Source organism: Pangasianodon hypophthalmus, chromosome 1, assembly GCF_027358585.1.
Source record: "Pangasianodon hypophthalmus isolate fPanHyp1 chromosome 1, fPanHyp1.pri, whole genome shotgun sequence".
Taxonomy (NCBI): domain Eukaryota; kingdom Metazoa; phylum Chordata; class Actinopteri; order Siluriformes; family Pangasiidae; genus Pangasianodon; species Pangasianodon hypophthalmus.
Window position 1 is genome coordinate 12,868,225 of NC_069710.1, and position 18,368 is coordinate 12,886,592.

An 18,368-nucleotide genomic window follows, 5' to 3' on the forward strand; every position below is an offset into this window, starting at 1 on the left:
GATGTGTCCCAAACCACACACACACTATACACTATACACTGTAGGCCACATAAACACTGCGTCCACTGTGGATGTGTCCCAAACCACACACACTATACACTATACACTGTAGGCCACATAAACACTGCGTCCACTGTGGATGTGTCCCAAACCACACACACTATACACTATACACTGTAGGCCACATAAACACTGCGTCCACTGTGGATGTGTCCCAAACCACACACACACTATACACTATACACTGTAGGCCACATAAACACTGCGTCCACTGTGGATGTGTCCCAAACCACACACACTATACACTATACACTGTAGGCCACATAAACACTGCGTCCACTGTGGACGTGTCCCAAACCACACACACTATACACTGTAGGCCACATAAACATGCGTCCACTGTGGACGTGTCCCAAACCACACACACTATACACTATACACTGTAGGCCACATAAACACTGCGTCCACTGTGGATGTGTCCCAAACCACACACACTATACACTGTAGGCCACATAAACATGCGTCCACTGTGGACGTGTCCCAAACCACACACACTATACACTATACACTGTAGGCCACATAAACACTGCGTCCACTGTGGATGTGTCCCAAACCACACACACACTATACACTATACACTGTAGGCCACATAAACACTGCGTCCACTGTGGATGTGTCCCAAACCACACACACTATACACTATACACTGTAGGCCACATAAACACTGCGTCCACTGTGGACGTGTCCCAAACCACACACACTATACACTGTAGGCCACATAAACATGCGTCCACTGTGGATGTGTCCCAAACCACACACACTATACACTATACACTGTAGGCCACATAAACATGCGTCCACTGTGGATGTGTCCCACACCACACACACACACACACACACTATACACTGTAGGCCACATAAACACTGCGTCCACTGTGGACGTGTCCCAAACCACACACACTATACACTGTAGGCCACATAAACACTGTGTCCACTGTGGATGTGTCCCAGACCACACACACTATACACTATACACTGTAGGCCACATAAACATGCGTCCACTGTGGATGTGTCCCAAACCACACACACTATACACTATACACTGTAGGCCACATAAACATGCGTCCACTGTGGATGTGTCCCAAACCACACACACTATACACTGTAGGCCACATAAACACTGTGTCCACTGTGGATGTGTCCCAAACCACACACACTATACACTATAGGCCACATAAACATTGCGTGGGCACTAACCCCTAGCAGGGCATTATGGGATTTCATGAGTCCAGAGTGAGTGAGGTCACACTTTATGAGCGCTCTCAGCAGGAAGCTTGAATTTCCTGGAAGAGACACTACAGCAGTAAATGTTTAACCCACACACACACACACACACACACACATATCAGTTCAGATATATTCTAACTACATGCGCACCTGGACCTGCCTTGGTCTCCATGGTAACCGGTAGCCGCTAGCACACAGTAGCAGCTTCTGTCTTTAGCCTGATGATGTTGTAGATGATATCAGCACATCACTCCAGAGCATATCAACTCCTCTGGTTTATTATATAATATTTTTATATTATTTAATGCAGTAATAATCGCTAACTACCAAACTAGCTCTAAGACTACTGAATAAGCACTGCATTTATCAAGCTAACTAGCATAACACTGAGGGATGGTCATTGAACTAGCTAGCTATTTTTTTTTATTTTTTTTTATTCAGCTAATATATAATAATTTTTTATTTGTAATACAATACACTGCTACTAGCTAAATACCAAACTAGCCTACCCTCAGCGTTTTGCTAGTCAGCTTGCTACACACAGTGCTGCATCTATGTGAAAGCTAATAAACGCTAGCCTGTTTGTATTAACAACACATTTGCTCACATTGCATTGTGGGTAATACACTTGCCAACTGCCTAGCTAGTGCAGTTACATTGGCTGTTTTATGTGGGACACGTCCACAGTGGACTAATGGTGTTTTTTTGGGACACGTCCACAGTGGACTAATGGTGTTTAAGTGGCCTACAGTGTATAGTGAATAATGAGTGTGCTTTGGGACACGTCCGCAGTGGACTAATGGTGTTTAAGTGGCCTACAGCGTATAGTGAATAATGAGTGTGGTTTGGGACACCTCCACAGTGGACTGATGGTGTTTAAGTGTGGTTTGGGACACATCCACAGTCAAGTGTCAGCATTTATGTGGCCTACAGTATATAGTGAATAATGAGTGTGGTTTGGGACACGTCCGCAGTGGACTGTTGGTGTTTAAGTGGCCTACAGCGTATAGTGAATAATGAGTGTGGTTTGGGACACCTCCACAGTGGACTGATGGTGTTTAAGTGTGGTTTGGGACACATCCACAGTCAAGTGTCAGCATTTATGTGGCCTAAAGTGTATAGTGAATAATGAGTGTGGTTTGGGACACGTCTGCAGTGGACTGTTGGTGTTTAAGTGGCCTAAAGTGTATAGTGAATAATGAGTGTGGTTTGGGACACGTCTATAGTGGACTGACAGCGTTTACGTGTTCTACGGTGTATAGTGAATAATGAGTGTGGTTTGGGACACGTCCATAGTGGACTGACGGCGTTTACGTGTTCTACGGTGTATAGTGAATAATGAGTGTGGTTTGGGACACGTCCATAGTGGACTGTTGGTGTTTAAGTGGCCTACAGTGTATAGTGAATAATGAGTGTGGTTTGGGACACTTCCATAGTGGACTGTTGGTGTTTAAGTGGCCTACAGTGTATAGTGAATAATGAGTGTGGTTTGGGACACGTTCACAGGATGCTGTATTTGGAACAGCCAGTATCAGAGCTCATATCAAGAAGGTTTTTTTGTGTTATTATTTGGGACAAAGCCTTAAAATGGCCATTGTTCTGCTGAGACCAGAAACTAATATTTAGGATGAGACCAAACTGGTTCAGTGGCTCATTCCCCTCTGATTAATTTGCAACTCTACCTCTAAACAAACACACATGCACACACACACACAGTGGCTTCACAATGGGAGATTAAGGTCCTCTCATTCAAGGAAGTGTCTCAGAGACGCTGTGTTACTCAAGCTCAAAGTCCAGGCATGAGAAATTCCTGGATACACACACACACACTTACACACACTTTTTTTTTTTTTTTTTGCAGTAACTACAGACTTAGACCCGTCATTTAGACAGATGAGTGTTTGAGTGCTTGGTGTTTGTATTTCATTACTCGATGGTGGAGCTAGTGCGCTTCCAATGGAGCTGAGAGAATTAAACACAGCAGGTAGGATATTTGTTTGATTTTTTACACTTCTTAAAGCTAAACATGGTCTGATTGTTTGCCCCCTTCATTGTAATAGATTTCTCTTTTAGTCAACTTTGTGTTTTTTAGAGGGAAAAAAGTACAAATCTGGTTTGTATTTCTTATTATGCTCATCAGTGTACAGAATGCTGTGATCAAGTGAATCAGATGTACCCTATGGAGTGTCTTTCTGTTGGGAGTAAATCCTATAGAACTAAACCATACACTGGTATCTATTGCTCCTGAAATGACACAGAACCTTAAAAAGGGTTTGTAATTTGGCAGTATGTGCTGTATTTGGCTGTATGACGCATCATTTTGTATCCTATGTAGTGCCCTAATTATGTTCCCTATTCCCTGTAGAAAAGTACTATAGGCTCATACATTATAACAAGTGCACTGTGTCCAATAGGGAGCCATTTTGGATTTATTTTTTCTGATTTTCTATAAAAAAGAGGATTTAATGGTTTATAAACCCTAGTTAATGTTCTTTATGTGCACTAAGACTTTTGGATTTATTTAACTTGGTACTTCCTGTATAAATGCACCTGAAATGTTGAACTATGTAGCGCACTAGATGTCCAGTAAAGCCATCTTATGGGATTTTCAGCTCCCTACAAACTAGATACTTCAATACATAGATGTTTTTCCGCATCCAGGGTTGGGGGTTCGAATCCTGCCTCCGCCCTGTGTGCATGGAGTTTGTATGTTATCCACGTTCTTCGGGGGGGGTTTCCTCCGGCTACTCCGGTTTCTTCCCCAAGTCCAAAGACCTACATTGTAGTCTGATGGGCATGTTCTTCAGTATGTCTGTACCTTTCACTTCCTTTCCCTGCTCCAGACTATAACAGCGGCCACTACGGTTCCCTAAGGGCACGCAAAGCTCCCTTCGGTGAAGCGAACAAGGGTGCCGTGCAGATTGACTGGAGCTCACGTCCTGACAAAAACGACGGTGAGGATGAAAATTCAGAGAAAACGCAAAATCTCAGAGAGCTGCCACTTCACATGGGACTGAAGAAAGCTATACGGTAAAATCTGTGTTTCATTTTTTTTTTATTAGTTATAAAATTATATAATTAAAAGTAAATACGAATGTTGCTGCCAGTCAGGCGTCAATCCTTAGTCTCTCTCAGGCAGGTGCAGCAGATGCGAGTCCCTGTTGTGTCTAGTTGGGGTTCCTGGCATTTCCGTCACTCCAAGTCCTTTCGGCGTTTCCGTGAGGACGTATCGAGCGTTTTATCTTTCGTCGAGCTCTGGAGGAAGTCCGTGCACCAGATCGGAGGTAACATAAAAATTCATTCAGATTTGTTCTGGGCTCAGAAGAACCAGGTGAAAGGAACTGGAGACATTTTCTATCTGTGATTTTTATTTTCTAAACAGGACATTTTGGAGGAGGAGTCCAGTCCTATTTCCTGTTCTTGAGATTCCTTGTTATTCTGAACTTCCTGTCCTTCCTGTTGATGGCCGGTTTCGTGATCATACCCAGCATTGTTTTCCACTCAGTCAACTCCAGCGGTCAATTACTCGTTCCGTCCATCAACCTTTCACGTAAAAGCTACTGTTTTTTATTATATCCGAGTCCAGTCAGTTTTATATCTTTCTATTCAATTTAAGAAAATTTATTTATACCAAATGCAATAATTTCTGTTCCTGTCTCTGCCTCCGTACCATTATTGGTCTGTTTCTGTTTGCACTCACCTGTTCTGTGTTTCAATTTGTTTAGTTTGGTTCTTTATACTCTGTTATTTCTCTCTTTCCTCAAGAAGTCCAAGCCTTAGTCACACTGCTTTTCCACACTTTTGTCCTCCCTCATACAACCAAACGTTATGCCAGTAATGAAGCATGGTGGTGGTATCATCATATCAAGCGTTACGTTTAGCCTCTTGCTTGCTTCTCTCACTAATGCCTCCTCCTTACCTGACTGTTCGTGTTAGGCACCACTGTCTGGCTATGAAATATTTACCAATGTGGATGGTGTGAGAGCTCTGTTTTTGATGTAGGTGTGGAGGTGTGTCTGCATTACGATGTTCAGCCTCAACCTCTCACCATTTACTACACCTACTTCCTGGATTTGCTCTCAGGAACGGTACAACACACACACACACACACACACACACACACACTTTCAGTAACTCACTTTATGTTTAACAGATTTCACTGAATTTGCTTTAATGCTTAAATTTCTGCATATTGCATGTGATGTAAATCAAAATGCAATATTTTAGTATTTTAACTGAGACTAATTCCTGGAAATGCTGTGTTATGTAGCTAAATGTACTGTTGGATATAAATGACACTATATGGCCAAAGGTATGTGGACACCTGACCATCACACCCAAATGTGCTTGTTGAACAACCCATTCCAGATTTAGTTCTCGAGTATGGGTTTTAGTGCTTATGATATTTGACACATTCAACTGTGAACTCTAATACCAAACTAATAGTAATAAACCAAAGTATCACACAGACATGGCATGACCGCTATAATTACTTTACGTAACAATGAGTGATAACAAGACAGGTCAGGAAATGTTTGATTTATTTTCTGTAAAAGCAGCTTGGAAAGTAGTTCTGGCTCTTTCTAACATGATATCATTTCTATAGTAACAACTTAGACTGGGACACATGGACTGCAAATGGATGCTTCACATAAATGAATGAAAAATTGTTGATATGGTGATGTTTTCTGTGAGGAGATGTTTATTTAGCATTTCATGAAGGAGTCTCCAGTGTCAGAGTTTTGTAACAGCGTAACATTCCAGTTCCTCTTCTTCTTGCAGGGCTTCATGGAGTACTCGTACCTGTTCTACGGATTTTATAATAACACCGAGGTCATCAGCAATGGGTTTTCATACAACATTCCACTGGCTTACCTGCTCACCGCTGCCTTCTACTTCCTGTTTTGCCTTTTATGCATCGTGGTTCGGTAAGTACAACAATACCAGTAATAACTTTGCTTATGTAGCATCTACATCCATTTCAACTATAAAATGTATGCAAACAATGAATGAAAGCCTCTGACTGGTCGACAGGATGGGTGGAATGACGCGGCTTGTCATGGCGATGGACGGAGGACGCTTAGAAGGGTACAGTGTGCTTGTTTTTACAGGGTGGGATCACGGCCTCCAGGACCAGCGAGCTGCCACAGTAAAACACAACAACCTGCGCTATCGCCTACAGGTGAGCACCACTTCTTCTTCAGGGAGACACACCCATAATCGATTGCATTGAACTCTCAGCTCTACTGGTAAATCATGTTAGGTAGCTAGGGGGCATTAGCAGTGAAGATAATTCATATACATTTACGTATATGAATTTGATCTAAAAATCAAGCTATGCACACGCAGAGCTGCTCATATCTCCATATATGGATTCGATGACACAGCCACATTTTGGATATGCATCGTAGTGATCAAATATGGTCATTTTCATCACGTCTTGTGGTATTCACCACTTTGGCAGTCAAAATTTTCTGAATTCACAATGTAATGTTAACATGTCTGAATATGGCAATATGAAGTTTGGATAGTGGTTAATGCTAAGTGTTTGTCAGTTGTAACATATCTGAGGGAAATGTTGATTTGCCTTGTATTTATTTGGATGAGTTAACATGCCTTGTTTTCATTTTGCATTTAAATTGTTTGTATACAAGACTTAAGTGCTATGTGCTAGCTAGCTAAACCATTCTCAGTCAATAGCTAGATTATGCTCCGGTTGCCTAGCAAAAGTACTGTCATGAGTTTAGCCACCTAACTGTATTGAATTTTTGTGTTCCCATGTCGAAAGTACAGATTTTGTTTCTTCAGTTCTGTTTTAACACACCATGTGACAAAACAAACCCTACTTTACTTTAATTACTTTATGGACCATTAGGTCCTGATTAGGAGTCTAACAGGAAGTACTACCATCTTGTACATTGTAAATTTCCTTAAATTTTGGCTTAATTTTGCAAACAAAATGGCTGATTTAATGTCTGGCAATAAACACCAATATTATAAGATTCTATTATATTACTCTCTTTACGTCGCTTTACCTGCATCTCTCTCTATCTCTCTCTCTCTCAGGTGGATCTGGAGGAGGAGAGGATTAAGAGGAAGGCTGACTCTCTCACTCTCTCTCAAGCGTTCTTTCTTTATTCCCTCCGATTTTTCCTAAACCTCATTGTTCTGGCAATGATAGTGGGCTCTTTCTTTGCCATCAGTTTTGCAACCCAGTACAGTCAGGTAAAACTGTGCTAGCTTTAGTTGCCAATAGTCATGTTTCACACAAAAAAATAAAACTTTTAGTTCTATAAAATGGGAATATGTTTAAGTATCAGTCAGAGCATGTAATAAACATTTAAGGAGTCCTTAATAATAACTAAATGCAAATGTTTGAAGAGTGCCTTGTAAATACTCATCAGCTATCTGGCTAAATAACTAGATTACTCACTACTAGCTGGTGATTTCCATGTGCGGACTTAAACTAGCTAATTAATCACTTTAGCTGACAGAACAATCTGTTAATCTATATGTACATGATTCTCTGACTGTTCAGTTATAGAATATCACCCACTAGCTGGCTTTTCTAATTCAATCTTTCCTGAGAGAGAAGTGCTAAAATGAGTGACTAAAATCATTTGTTTAGCATTGAGCACAGTGATTGCACTGACTGCAGTGATTGCTAACCATAGGTTCCAATTTTGCCATAATACCATGAGAAATAAAGATAATGTGACAGTCAACTCAAGAATTATATGCAAAGACAATACTCTAAAAAATGTAAAAATAGCTGTATAAAAAAAGAAAACCTGGTGAGAAGCAACTAATGAGTGTTTCTTGCTCTCTTTTTCCAGTCTCAACAACAGGAAGGCATTGTGGGATTGCTGCTGGAGTATCTGCCCTCCATCGTTATATCAGCCAGTAATTTTGTCGTTCCTTTTCTGTGTGACCAGATCGCTAACCTGGAGAAATACTCGCCTAGTGTCACTGTGATCCTTGCCTTACTACGGTTAAACACACACACACACACACACACACACACACACACAGGGACACCACAGAAAAAACGTATACATACATACATACAAATCATGTGCTAATATTAAACTACCTAAAGTTATCTTCACAGCTTTTGAAACAGTGTTAGCTAGTAATAACTTCCTGTGGTAACTTTAGCTAGCTAGTAATAACCACCTGTGGTAACTTTAGCTAGTAATAACATCCTGTGATAAATTTATCTAGTAATAACATCCTGTGGTAACTTGAGCTTGTAATGAAGAGCAAGCTGAAGAACATTTCTAACTTACTAACAATCCAATGCTAGCAAGTTACACACCACCTGTTAGATTGTTTTACTTGCTTAGGTTGCTAGGTTAAATTGCTTGGTTAGATAAATGTAACTATGGAAATGACTACTGGCCATCTACAAACAAGATTACAGCTATCTAGCTAACTATCTAACACTAGATTTTGTAGCAAAGGGCCAGGTGACTTAAAATTGCAATGTACAGGATAATCAATTATCAGTGTACATGGGGTCTAAATAATTAATTATACAAAATAACAAAGTAATACAAAATAACATCATTTCTTTTTTTTTTTCTTCTCTCTGTTCAGGGCTGTGTTCCTGCGTTTTGTGAGTTTAGCTGTACTCTTGTATACTCTGTGGAAACAGATCACATGTGGGGGAAATACAGGAACCTGTTCACCCTGCGGCTACAGCTACAAACAGTATCAGGTAAACAACAAAACGAACACACAGTGTCAGGTAAACAATAATATGTAGAGAATAAATATACAGTATATACTGTACATATACACTTAATCTTCTGTGGTAGCTAACTAGATAGCTAGCAATGACCTAAATAGCTAGTAATAACTTCTTGTGGTAACTTTAGCTAGCTAGCAATAACCACCTGTGGTAACTTCAGCTAGTAATAACATCCTGTGGTAACTTTTGCTAAGTAGTAATAACTGCCAGTGGTAACTTTAGCTAGTAATAACCTCCTTTGGTAACTTTAGCTAGCTAGTAATAATTAATAACCTTTATTTAACCAGCTAAGTCAATTGAGAACCAGTTCTCATTTACAATGACGACCTGGCCAAGAGGCAACATAAAAAGCAGGTACAACAATAAAGACATTATACAATTACAAATAACACAATTATAAACAGTGACATAAAAACAAACAAATAACTAAAAACAAGTACAATGATCCTGTACTATTGACTGAATTAAATTTTTAAAGGAAGTAAGCGAAATGAATGAACTAAGCTTTAAGGTCTGCTGCAGATGATTCCAGTCATCGGCAGCAGAAAACTGAAAAGAGTAACGACCAAAGGAGGTACGGGCTTTAGGTATGCAGAAATTAATAAAACTTCTAGAGCGCAAATTATGACTTGTATTATGAATATTAAGAAGTGACTGTAAATATAGCGGAGTTTTCCCAATAAGAGTTTTATAAATAAACAAAAACCAGTGAATTTGTCTATGAGAATGAAGAGAAGGCCAGTTCAATAAAGAATACACGTGACAATGGTGAGTGTTAAATGAAGCTCCAGTCACAAAGCGGATTGCAGCGTGGTAAATAACATCCAGTTTATGAAGGAGAGTTTTTGAAGCAAACCTATAAATTACATCACCATAATCCAGAATTGGGAGCACTGTCATTTTAACCATAAGCTGTTTTGAAGAATGTGTAAAAGAAGATTTGTTACGATAAAGAAAACCAATACGAGTTTTAACCTTTGTGAGCAGTACATTTATGTGAGTTTCAAATGACAGTTTGCTATCGAGCCAGATACCAAGATATTTATAGCATTCAACATAATCGATCTCAGAGCCATCCAGTGTGAAAATTTTAGGCGGATCCTCAACATGTGGAAGATTTCTGTTAAAGACCATACATTTTGTTTTATTTGTATTTAAAACTAAATGAAGCCTAGAGAAAGCATGTTGGATGCGAGTAAAACTGGCCTGCAATAAAAATAGTGCAGTAGTCAGGGAAGAATTAAATCTATAAATGATAGTGTCGTCAGCATATAAATGTACAAGAGAATCACCTGCATCAAGAATAATGTTATTAACATAAATATTAAAAAGTATAGGCCCCAATATGCTTCCTTGTGGGACCCCTTTGAATAGGGGCAAGGGATCTGACAGAAGCCCCTCCACCCTCACTGATTGTAAATGACCAGAACAATAACTCTTGAACCAGGCCAGACAGCTCTCAGAGAGTCCTATACCTCTTAGCCTATCCAGCAATATTTCATGGTCCACAGAGTCGAAAGCCTTTGCCAGATCAACGAATGCAGCTACACAGTACTCCTTCTTGTCAATGGCACCTATGATGTCATTGAGAACCTTAAGTGCAGCAGTGATACAGCTATGCCTGTGGTAACTTTAGCTAGCTAGTAATAACCACCTGTGGTAACTTTAGCTCGCTAGTAATAACCACCTGTGGTAACTTTAGCTAGTAATAACCTCCTGTGGTAACTTTAGCTAGCTAGTAATAACCACCTGTGGTAACTTTAGCTAGTAATAACCTCCTGTGGTAACTTTAGCTAGTAATAACCTCCTGTGATAACTTTAGCTAGTAATAACCTCCTGTGGTAACTTTAGCCAGTAATAACCTCCTGTGATAACTTTAGCTAGTAATAACCTCCTGTGATAACTTTAGCTAGCTAGTAATAACCACCTGTGGTAAGTTTAGCTAGTAATAATCTCCTGTGGTAACTTTAGCTAGTAATAACCTCTTGTGGTAAATTTAGCTAGTAATAACATCCTGTGGTAACTTTAGCTAGTAATAACCTCCTGTGGTAAATTTAGCTAGCTAGTAATAACCTCCTGTGGGAAATTATCTACCAATATTTGTGAATCTTGTGGGATAAATATTTAATTTTATTCTATATTTTCTTTATACAATGTCGCTGTTTGTGGTGTTTCTTTCTTTTTTTATTTTCTTTGTTTTCTTCCATCACACACACAGTGCTGGGAGACACGTGTTGGGCAGGAAATGTACAAACTGACTCTGTTTGACTTTCTTATTACAATTGCGGTGATGATACTGGTGGAGTTTCCTCGCAGGTTAGTCTGTCTGTTCACTTATTTCTCTGACTGTCTCTTTGTTTATCAGTCATAATACTTCCAAATATATAAAGCAAACAGAGTATTCAGATAGATTTCAATTTCATATGAAGATTTTTTATGGTGGATTCAAAGATTTGGAACTGGCTGAAGTGTGTGTGTGTGTGTGTGTGTGTGTGTGTGTCTGTGTGTGTGTTACAGGCTGGTAGTGGATCACTGCTCATGTAAGCTGGCTCAGTGGGTGGGTCGTCAGGAGTTTGTTGTCGCATCGAATGTGTTAGCACTTGTTTACAGTCAGACTATAGTGTGGAGTGGCGCTCTGTTCTGTCCTATACTGCCGCTCATCAACACCATCAAGTTCATCATCATATTCTACTGCAAAAAGGTATAATAATAATAATAATTATTAGTAGTAGTAGTAGTAGTAATAGTAGTAATAAATAATTAGTAATAGCTTCTTATTTAAATATTGATAAATTGATAAATATTGATTACTAAAGTGGCAATATTTTTGACACCCCTCCTTAAAGTCCATCTACCCTTATCTTTCTGTCTGTTCTTCTGTCCATCTATTTATCTGTCTATGTGCATCTCTCTCTCTCTTGTTTTTTCAGGTCACTCTATTCCAGAACTGTCGTCCGGCGGTGAAGACGTTTCGCTCCACAAGCTCCAACTTCTTCTTCTTCCTGGTTCTTCTGTTCGGTTGGGTGCTCTCCAGTGTGGTGCTAATTTACAGCGTAGCTAAGTGAGTCAACACACAGGCACACACACACACACACACACACACACACACACTGATTCATAGTTAGAAATATAACTATTTAACATGTTGGATGATTAGCCAGTTGGTTAGCTATGGGCTATACAAATATAATACCTAGGAAATCGCTCCAGCAACATTGTTTTATTATTATTATTATCTGCAGTATTCATCCGTCCTATGGCTGCGGTCCATTCCGTTTTTCCTCCTCCATGTGGGCTGTTGTTCCTAGTTCTTTCCATTCACTGACCAACACAACGCAGGAGTTTCTGCTGTATATCGGCTCACAGGCTTTCTCCATCCCACTCTTCATCCTATCATGGTTAGTCATCTATCTATCTATCTATCTATCTATCTATCTATCTATCTGAGGTGTCCTGAAGAGTTTTATTCCTCTTATACTACAAAAAACAGACACATCATAGTTTTATCCATTTATAGTTGCATTTAATGTTGTGGAACATAATAAAGACAAAAATTTCAGCTTATCATCTTGCTAAGAAACTGCAAAGTCCCCCATCCTGAAGACTTTCCCAGCTTTCCATCAGCCTGTTGGAATCGCTGACACTGGAGACTCCTTCCATTACTGTTAAATGAAACAGACGTCTCCATATCATCAATTACATGAATTGTTACTAATCCTTTTATGTGGGGCGTCCTCCAGACAAGACCTTTTGAATTAGCCGTCACTATAGAAAAGATAATATGTTAATATAAACCTGTGATTTGCAGCTGCACTGATGTCAGAAAGCAAATCAGCACCTTCTGACCAATCAGAATTGAGAATATATATATATATATATACACACCACAATGTAAACTACCAACTGTGTTCTTCTGCAGTGTGGTGATGTCTTATGTGGCTGTGTTGGCGTCGGTTTACGGGAAGACTGTTAATCTGCTGAAGAAACAACACAAACTGGTGAGTGTGTCCTGCTCTGGTACCCTGCAGCCAATGGACTTGCTTACGTTTTTTAAATCTCCATGCACTCCCCAGTGTAAGAGCTATTTATCAGCTTCCGTTTCATTGCACTGAATCCCATAGATTAATATTGTTTATGGAGTATTTTATAGCTCTAAAATACTTTTTTACAGAAGTGTACCGTAAATGTTCACTCATAATGTATGAATCCTAAAATGCTCTTTGTTTGATATCTCACGCGCTTTCTCCATAAAGGAAGGACGAGATAAACAGTTCCTGGTCAAACAGATCAAGGAGCTGAGTGCAAAGGTTTCCAGAAACGAAAAAGAACCACAACTAAGCGATGGCAGAGGAACCAGAGATGACATAGGCCCAAGAAGTGCGGTGCCAGGATGGGGAGGAAACTACAATTCTGCATTTGAGCGAGATGAAGGACCAGCGATGCCAGCTAGAGACTTTAGGAATAGTGGCTTTTATGAGAGAGACATGTGACATTCCTATCATATCATCAAAATGGAGTCATAAACAACGCTGTTATAATTTTCCCCCATACTTCATATTGGCAAAATTTACATAAATGTTTTCTTTGCTTCATGTCTCACAGCCAAAATCTACTATGCATGTAGTGTTTGTATGTGAAGTAGGATGCTCTACAGATGTACATGGAAATATTTTTATGACTGTGACTACTGTTTTTCCTGTACAGCTACTCTATGAGAGGGCTTGCTATACCATATGCTGTAATATGATGTAAAAATCGGTATATATAAAGTGTCCATTTTGTGTCAATTTCTGCTTAAAGATTATACTATAGAGTTATTTCTGACTTAATGATTAGTTGCATTGATAATTTTGAATTTGTGAAGAGCAAACTCCCGGGTTTTACGCGATCGTTGTTCTCGATCTTGGGCGCCATCTTGTGGTTGTCACTGGCATGTCCATTACGCCGTGTGTAATTATTTACGTGATGACGTCGTCACGTTACGTATGGCTACTTCCGTTGTTTACTTGTCGCTGGGTTCGGACGACTTAAATGTTAATTATATTTTATCATATTCACATGGGCGAAATATTTTGGTGGGGAATTATTAATTCACAATAGACTTCAAATGAATCTGGGCGACTAAATTCGAATTCAAGTTTCGACGCTAGCTAACATCAGCTAGCTAGCTATTTAGCCCATTATCGTGTTTTTCGATTAGCCTCTTTCGGCTTGCCTTTTTTCGAATTAAAGCCCATATATTTGGCTTCTTATTAGTGTATTCTGTGTATTTTCTGCATCGAGGATTTAGCTTTCTAAAAAACATGAACATTTTGCCGAAAAAGAGTTGGCACGTCCGCAATAAGGACAACATCGCGCGCGTGCGTCGAGACGAACAGCGCGCGGCCGAGGAGGAGAACGAAGTTCGGCGGCGCGCAGAGCGCGCGGAGCAAGAGGTAACCATAGCAACCCAATCATACAGCTAAGATATGATTCAGATTTAACTCTTAACTTATTTATTTATTAGAATTTTATTTATTATCAAAAATATATGTATAATTAAAAAGTAACATTTAACATCTTATAGACCTTATTTTCTTATTTATATTGAAAAGAATATACATTTATTTTTATTTATATTTAAAAGGAATAAGATTTAAAATCTAATTACACCTCTTTTTGTGCCTAATTTTGATTTTTTTTTTGTATATATATATATAATTTTTTTTACGTTATATATTATTTCTATAGTTGTTTTAGAAAATTTTTGTTTAAATTTGTGTTACTTTTATTATATCATATTCACATATGGATATGTAAATACTCACATAACTCAGTTAACTGTCATGTCAAGTGTGGAATAAAGTTAACTAAGCATATAAATGTTCATGAATCAACATTATAAGTCTTTTTATTATTATTGTTATTATTATTATGATTATTGGTAGTGATTGTGATGCTGTTTGTTTTATTTTTTCTCTCTCCCTCCATGTTTTCCCTGAAGGCTCGGACGGAGTATCTGCGGAGGAAATCCCGTGCAGCGCTCGAGCACACAGCAGGACAGAGGGATGAGGGAGAGACGTGTGGCGAGACTGGCGCGAACGAGCATCTCAACCTGTTTCCTCTGGAAGACTCGTCAGAGAAGAAAGGCAACACTGAGTACCTGCGTGAGAAGAAAGAGGAGAAGGTCCGTGTGAAGAACATAACACGTGACTTGATAAAGCTGTAATATTTCATAAACAGTCAATATGATGGCAGTTCTGTTATGGCCAGGATTGCAGTGTACACCAGCTAACACTGTCAGGGCATAGCAGAGAACCAGCACCAGGGCTTTCACACACATAAATAATGGCACCCACTGCACTAGTCTGCCGCTGTAGAGCAGTGTAATTCATTCAAAACAAAACCTGTAAAATCTACTTCTACAAGGTGGAAAGAATGAGCTAGAGTAATCAAATGGAGTAATTTAAATTCTGGATAGTGCTGTTATTCACCGTTCCACAGTCCAGAGCCAGGAACTGTGATATTTCCACCCCAGCTTCTAGCCCACTTCCTCTCAGTTGAGTCCCCTTAATAGATGTGCATTAGATGAATAACTGAGTCACGCTCACTAACTATTCTTCCATGCAGCCTAGTAATCCATTAATAATGCGCAATAAAAGCCTAAACCTCAATCAGACCCGAGATGAATGTGCGTGGCATTTCTGTCTAATTAAAAGAGGTGAGTAATTTGTTTAATAACCCATGAAATGACAGAATAAGCACTGTACGAACGTGCTTATTGACTGACAATCAGGATCTTTGGCATATTCTGCCTATTAAACAATAACATATTTAAATGAATAATAATAATAAAAAAAATTAAATAAACATGACACATTTTCCATTGTACTTTTGGGGGAAATATAGTTTCACATCCAAGTCACACACACCGAGCTTTTCTGAAACACACTCACCTGATTGACTCGTCGTCTTTTGCTTTTCGATCAGGAGAAACAGGAGCGTGCTATTGGTCTGTTGGTGTCTCTTGGCCCCGCCCCTGGTACCGAGGCCACGCCCTGGTATCTGAAGGAGAGAGAGAGAGACAAAGAAGGAGAGAAGGAGAGAGAGAGACAAGACAAGGGCAAAAGGAAGGGTATAAGTGAGGAGGAGAGAGAGAAGAAAGACCGGAAGTTAAAGGTACTGTGAATCATAGTAATAATAATATATAATAGTATACTATGTGACATATCAATAACGTGTCCTATATGAATGCTGTGTAAGTGGGAAATGTGCCTTCTTGTGCCTGTGTAGGAAGGTCTGGACCCTCTGAAGGACATCAAGAAAGCTCTGGCAGTGAAAGACAGGAAGGAGAAAAAGCACAAGAAGAAGGAGAAGAGAGATAAAGGGGAGAAGACGAGTGCAGGGAGGTGAGGGGATTCCTTTCGTCTTTGAATTCATTTAAATATCAGAGCATTCTTTAAACAGAATAGGATGGTTGATATACATATTGGTGGGTAGATAGATATATAGATAGATGGAGAGACAGACAGCTGGATGGATAGATGACAGACAGATGGACACATGATAGACACATAGATGAACAGACAGATAGATACATAGATAGGTAGATAGATAGACAGGTGGATGGATGGATGGATGCCAGACACATAGTTGGACATACAGATACACAGATAGACGGATGAATGTTTGGATAGACAGATACATAGATGAAAGGATAGACAAACATACAGATAGATGGATGTTTTGATAAATAGACAGAAAGATGTTTAGACAAATGGATGAGAAGATTTAAATAGACAGACAAAGGGAAAATAGATTGACAGGTAGATAACGGGATAGACTGATGGATAGATAAATAGACAGGCGGATACACACATGGCTAAACAGACAGATAAAAGAAAGCATAAGAAAAAGTGAACTGTTGCTAAACAAGCCCTGAGTAAAAATAAATCGATCTGCTCTGTTGTTCAGCTCGATGGAGCGACTGCGTGCGGAGCGACTACAGAGGGAAGCGGAGGAGAGGAGACGTGCTCAGGCCCTCCTGGACCAGAGGAACGGAGTGGGTGGAGCCAAGGATGGACAGAAGGAGCCGGAGGAGAGAGACAGACCGTACAACAGTGCATACTTTCCTGAACTAGCACGCAAGAGACGGAGAAGGGACAAAGACATATATGACTTCTTGTACTCGAACTCCTAGACTCTGTTGTTTCATTCACACTGAAGCTCCGCCTCCACCTGAACGTCTTGTAGACTTTATTCTCTATGTTATGATGTCATCAAAAAAGTGGCATCCAAACACAAGCAGTCACAGAGACACAGCAACACACATTACCTATGGTATAATTTATCACACACACACACACACACACACACACACACACACACACACTGTGTCCATGCCCCTGTATCTCATACCTGTGTTTATCTGAGCTGGGATAGAAAATCTGTGTAAAGTAAAGATCATTACTGATATTCTTTCCTTGAGTGTTTATAAAGTATATCATTATCAAATTTCATGTTAAAATTGTCCCAGAAACATTAGGATATTAAAACTCAATCTAGCTCTCACTTGTTATGTGTGCTTTTTTTTTTTTTTTAATTCAATTTCTGTCTTATTTTATGTCCATGTAAGTGATAGTTGCAAAATTCAAGCTACTAATCAAGCCTTTTATAAAGTTTAATCTTTCTTTTATGTTGCTCATTATACAATATGTGCATGTTTGGTAATTTTATTACAGATTACCTAAATTATATTTTGATGGATTCTATAATGGTTCTGTAAAATATGTGATAAATACCAGAGGGTTTTATGTACACACGTGACAAGACGCATTGGTATTTATTGTGGGAGTAAAGTTTGGACGATTCGACTCAATCAACGTAAAAAAGGAACAATCGTAAGTCGATTGTCAAATATCGAATCCTTGTCTTATGAGTTAAAGTTGTATGTTGCAGATTCAGTGGTAAAGACAAATATCGTCACCTTATGAATCAAAATCATATTGCATTATATCATAGCAGATTCGATGTTATCGTCAAATATTGTTAGCTTATGAATCGAAATTATATTGTATTATATCGTAGCAGATTCAGTGGTATCATCAAAATCGAATCGTTGCCATAAGAATCGATGAGGGATCGTGTGGAAGCCTGTTGTTTACATTCCCTAGTATTTATCATTTTATTTTACAGAGCCGTTGCTTTTCAGCGGCGCGCGCCGCCTGTTCAAATTTTAAACATTCACTACAGTGAGCACGCGCCGTTGTGTAAAAGAACAAGGTCACGCGCTCTGTTTTTTTTTTTAAATATATTTAATATCTATCAGTAGTATTACAGACAAAGGCGC

At 39.3% G+C, this 18,368-nt stretch overlaps 2 protein-coding genes across 4 annotated transcripts; both read left to right on the plus strand.

The window, feature by feature from the left end:
* The first annotated feature begins 1,273 nt into the window (after positions 1 to 1,273).
* tmc4 (transmembrane channel-like 4) lies at positions 1,274 to 13,827 on the plus strand. Of its 3 annotated transcripts, none has more exons than XM_026926125.3 (17): positions 1,274 to 1,363; positions 3,149 to 3,271; positions 4,131 to 4,317; positions 4,423 to 4,571; positions 4,670 to 4,837; positions 5,290 to 5,375; positions 6,070 to 6,215; positions 6,322 to 6,469; positions 7,354 to 7,512; positions 8,124 to 8,278; positions 8,887 to 9,007; positions 11,259 to 11,356; positions 11,558 to 11,741; positions 11,971 to 12,101; positions 12,283 to 12,438; positions 12,960 to 13,038; positions 13,294 to 13,827. In XM_026926125.3, the coding sequence occupies exons 2-17, from the start codon at positions 3,244 to 3,246 to the stop codon at positions 13,528 to 13,530; spliced, it is 2,232 nt and encodes a 743-aa protein (XP_026781926.3). In that variant the 5' UTR covers positions 1,274 to 1,363; positions 3,149 to 3,243; the 3' UTR covers positions 13,531 to 13,827. The 3 variants fall into 3 exon arrangements, with proteins under 3 accessions (XP_026781926.3, XP_034163438.2, XP_026781927.3); XM_034307547.2 differs by lacking the exon at positions 1,274 to 1,363 and adding an exon at positions 1,430 to 1,460; XM_026926126.3 differs by lacking the exon at positions 1,274 to 1,363 and adding an exon at positions 1,450 to 1,561.
* A 169-nt stretch (positions 13,828 to 13,996) lies between these two features.
* leng1 (leukocyte receptor cluster (LRC) member 1) lies at positions 13,997 to 17,590 on the plus strand. The gene is made up of 5 exons (XM_026926127.3): positions 13,997 to 14,475; positions 15,024 to 15,206; positions 16,010 to 16,198; positions 16,313 to 16,428; positions 16,994 to 17,590. The coding sequence occupies exons 1-5, from the start codon at positions 14,344 to 14,346 to the stop codon at positions 17,217 to 17,219; spliced, it is 846 nt and encodes a 281-aa protein (XP_026781928.3). The 5' UTR covers positions 13,997 to 14,343; the 3' UTR covers positions 17,220 to 17,590.
* The last annotated feature ends 778 nt before the right edge of the window (positions 17,591 to 18,368 follow it).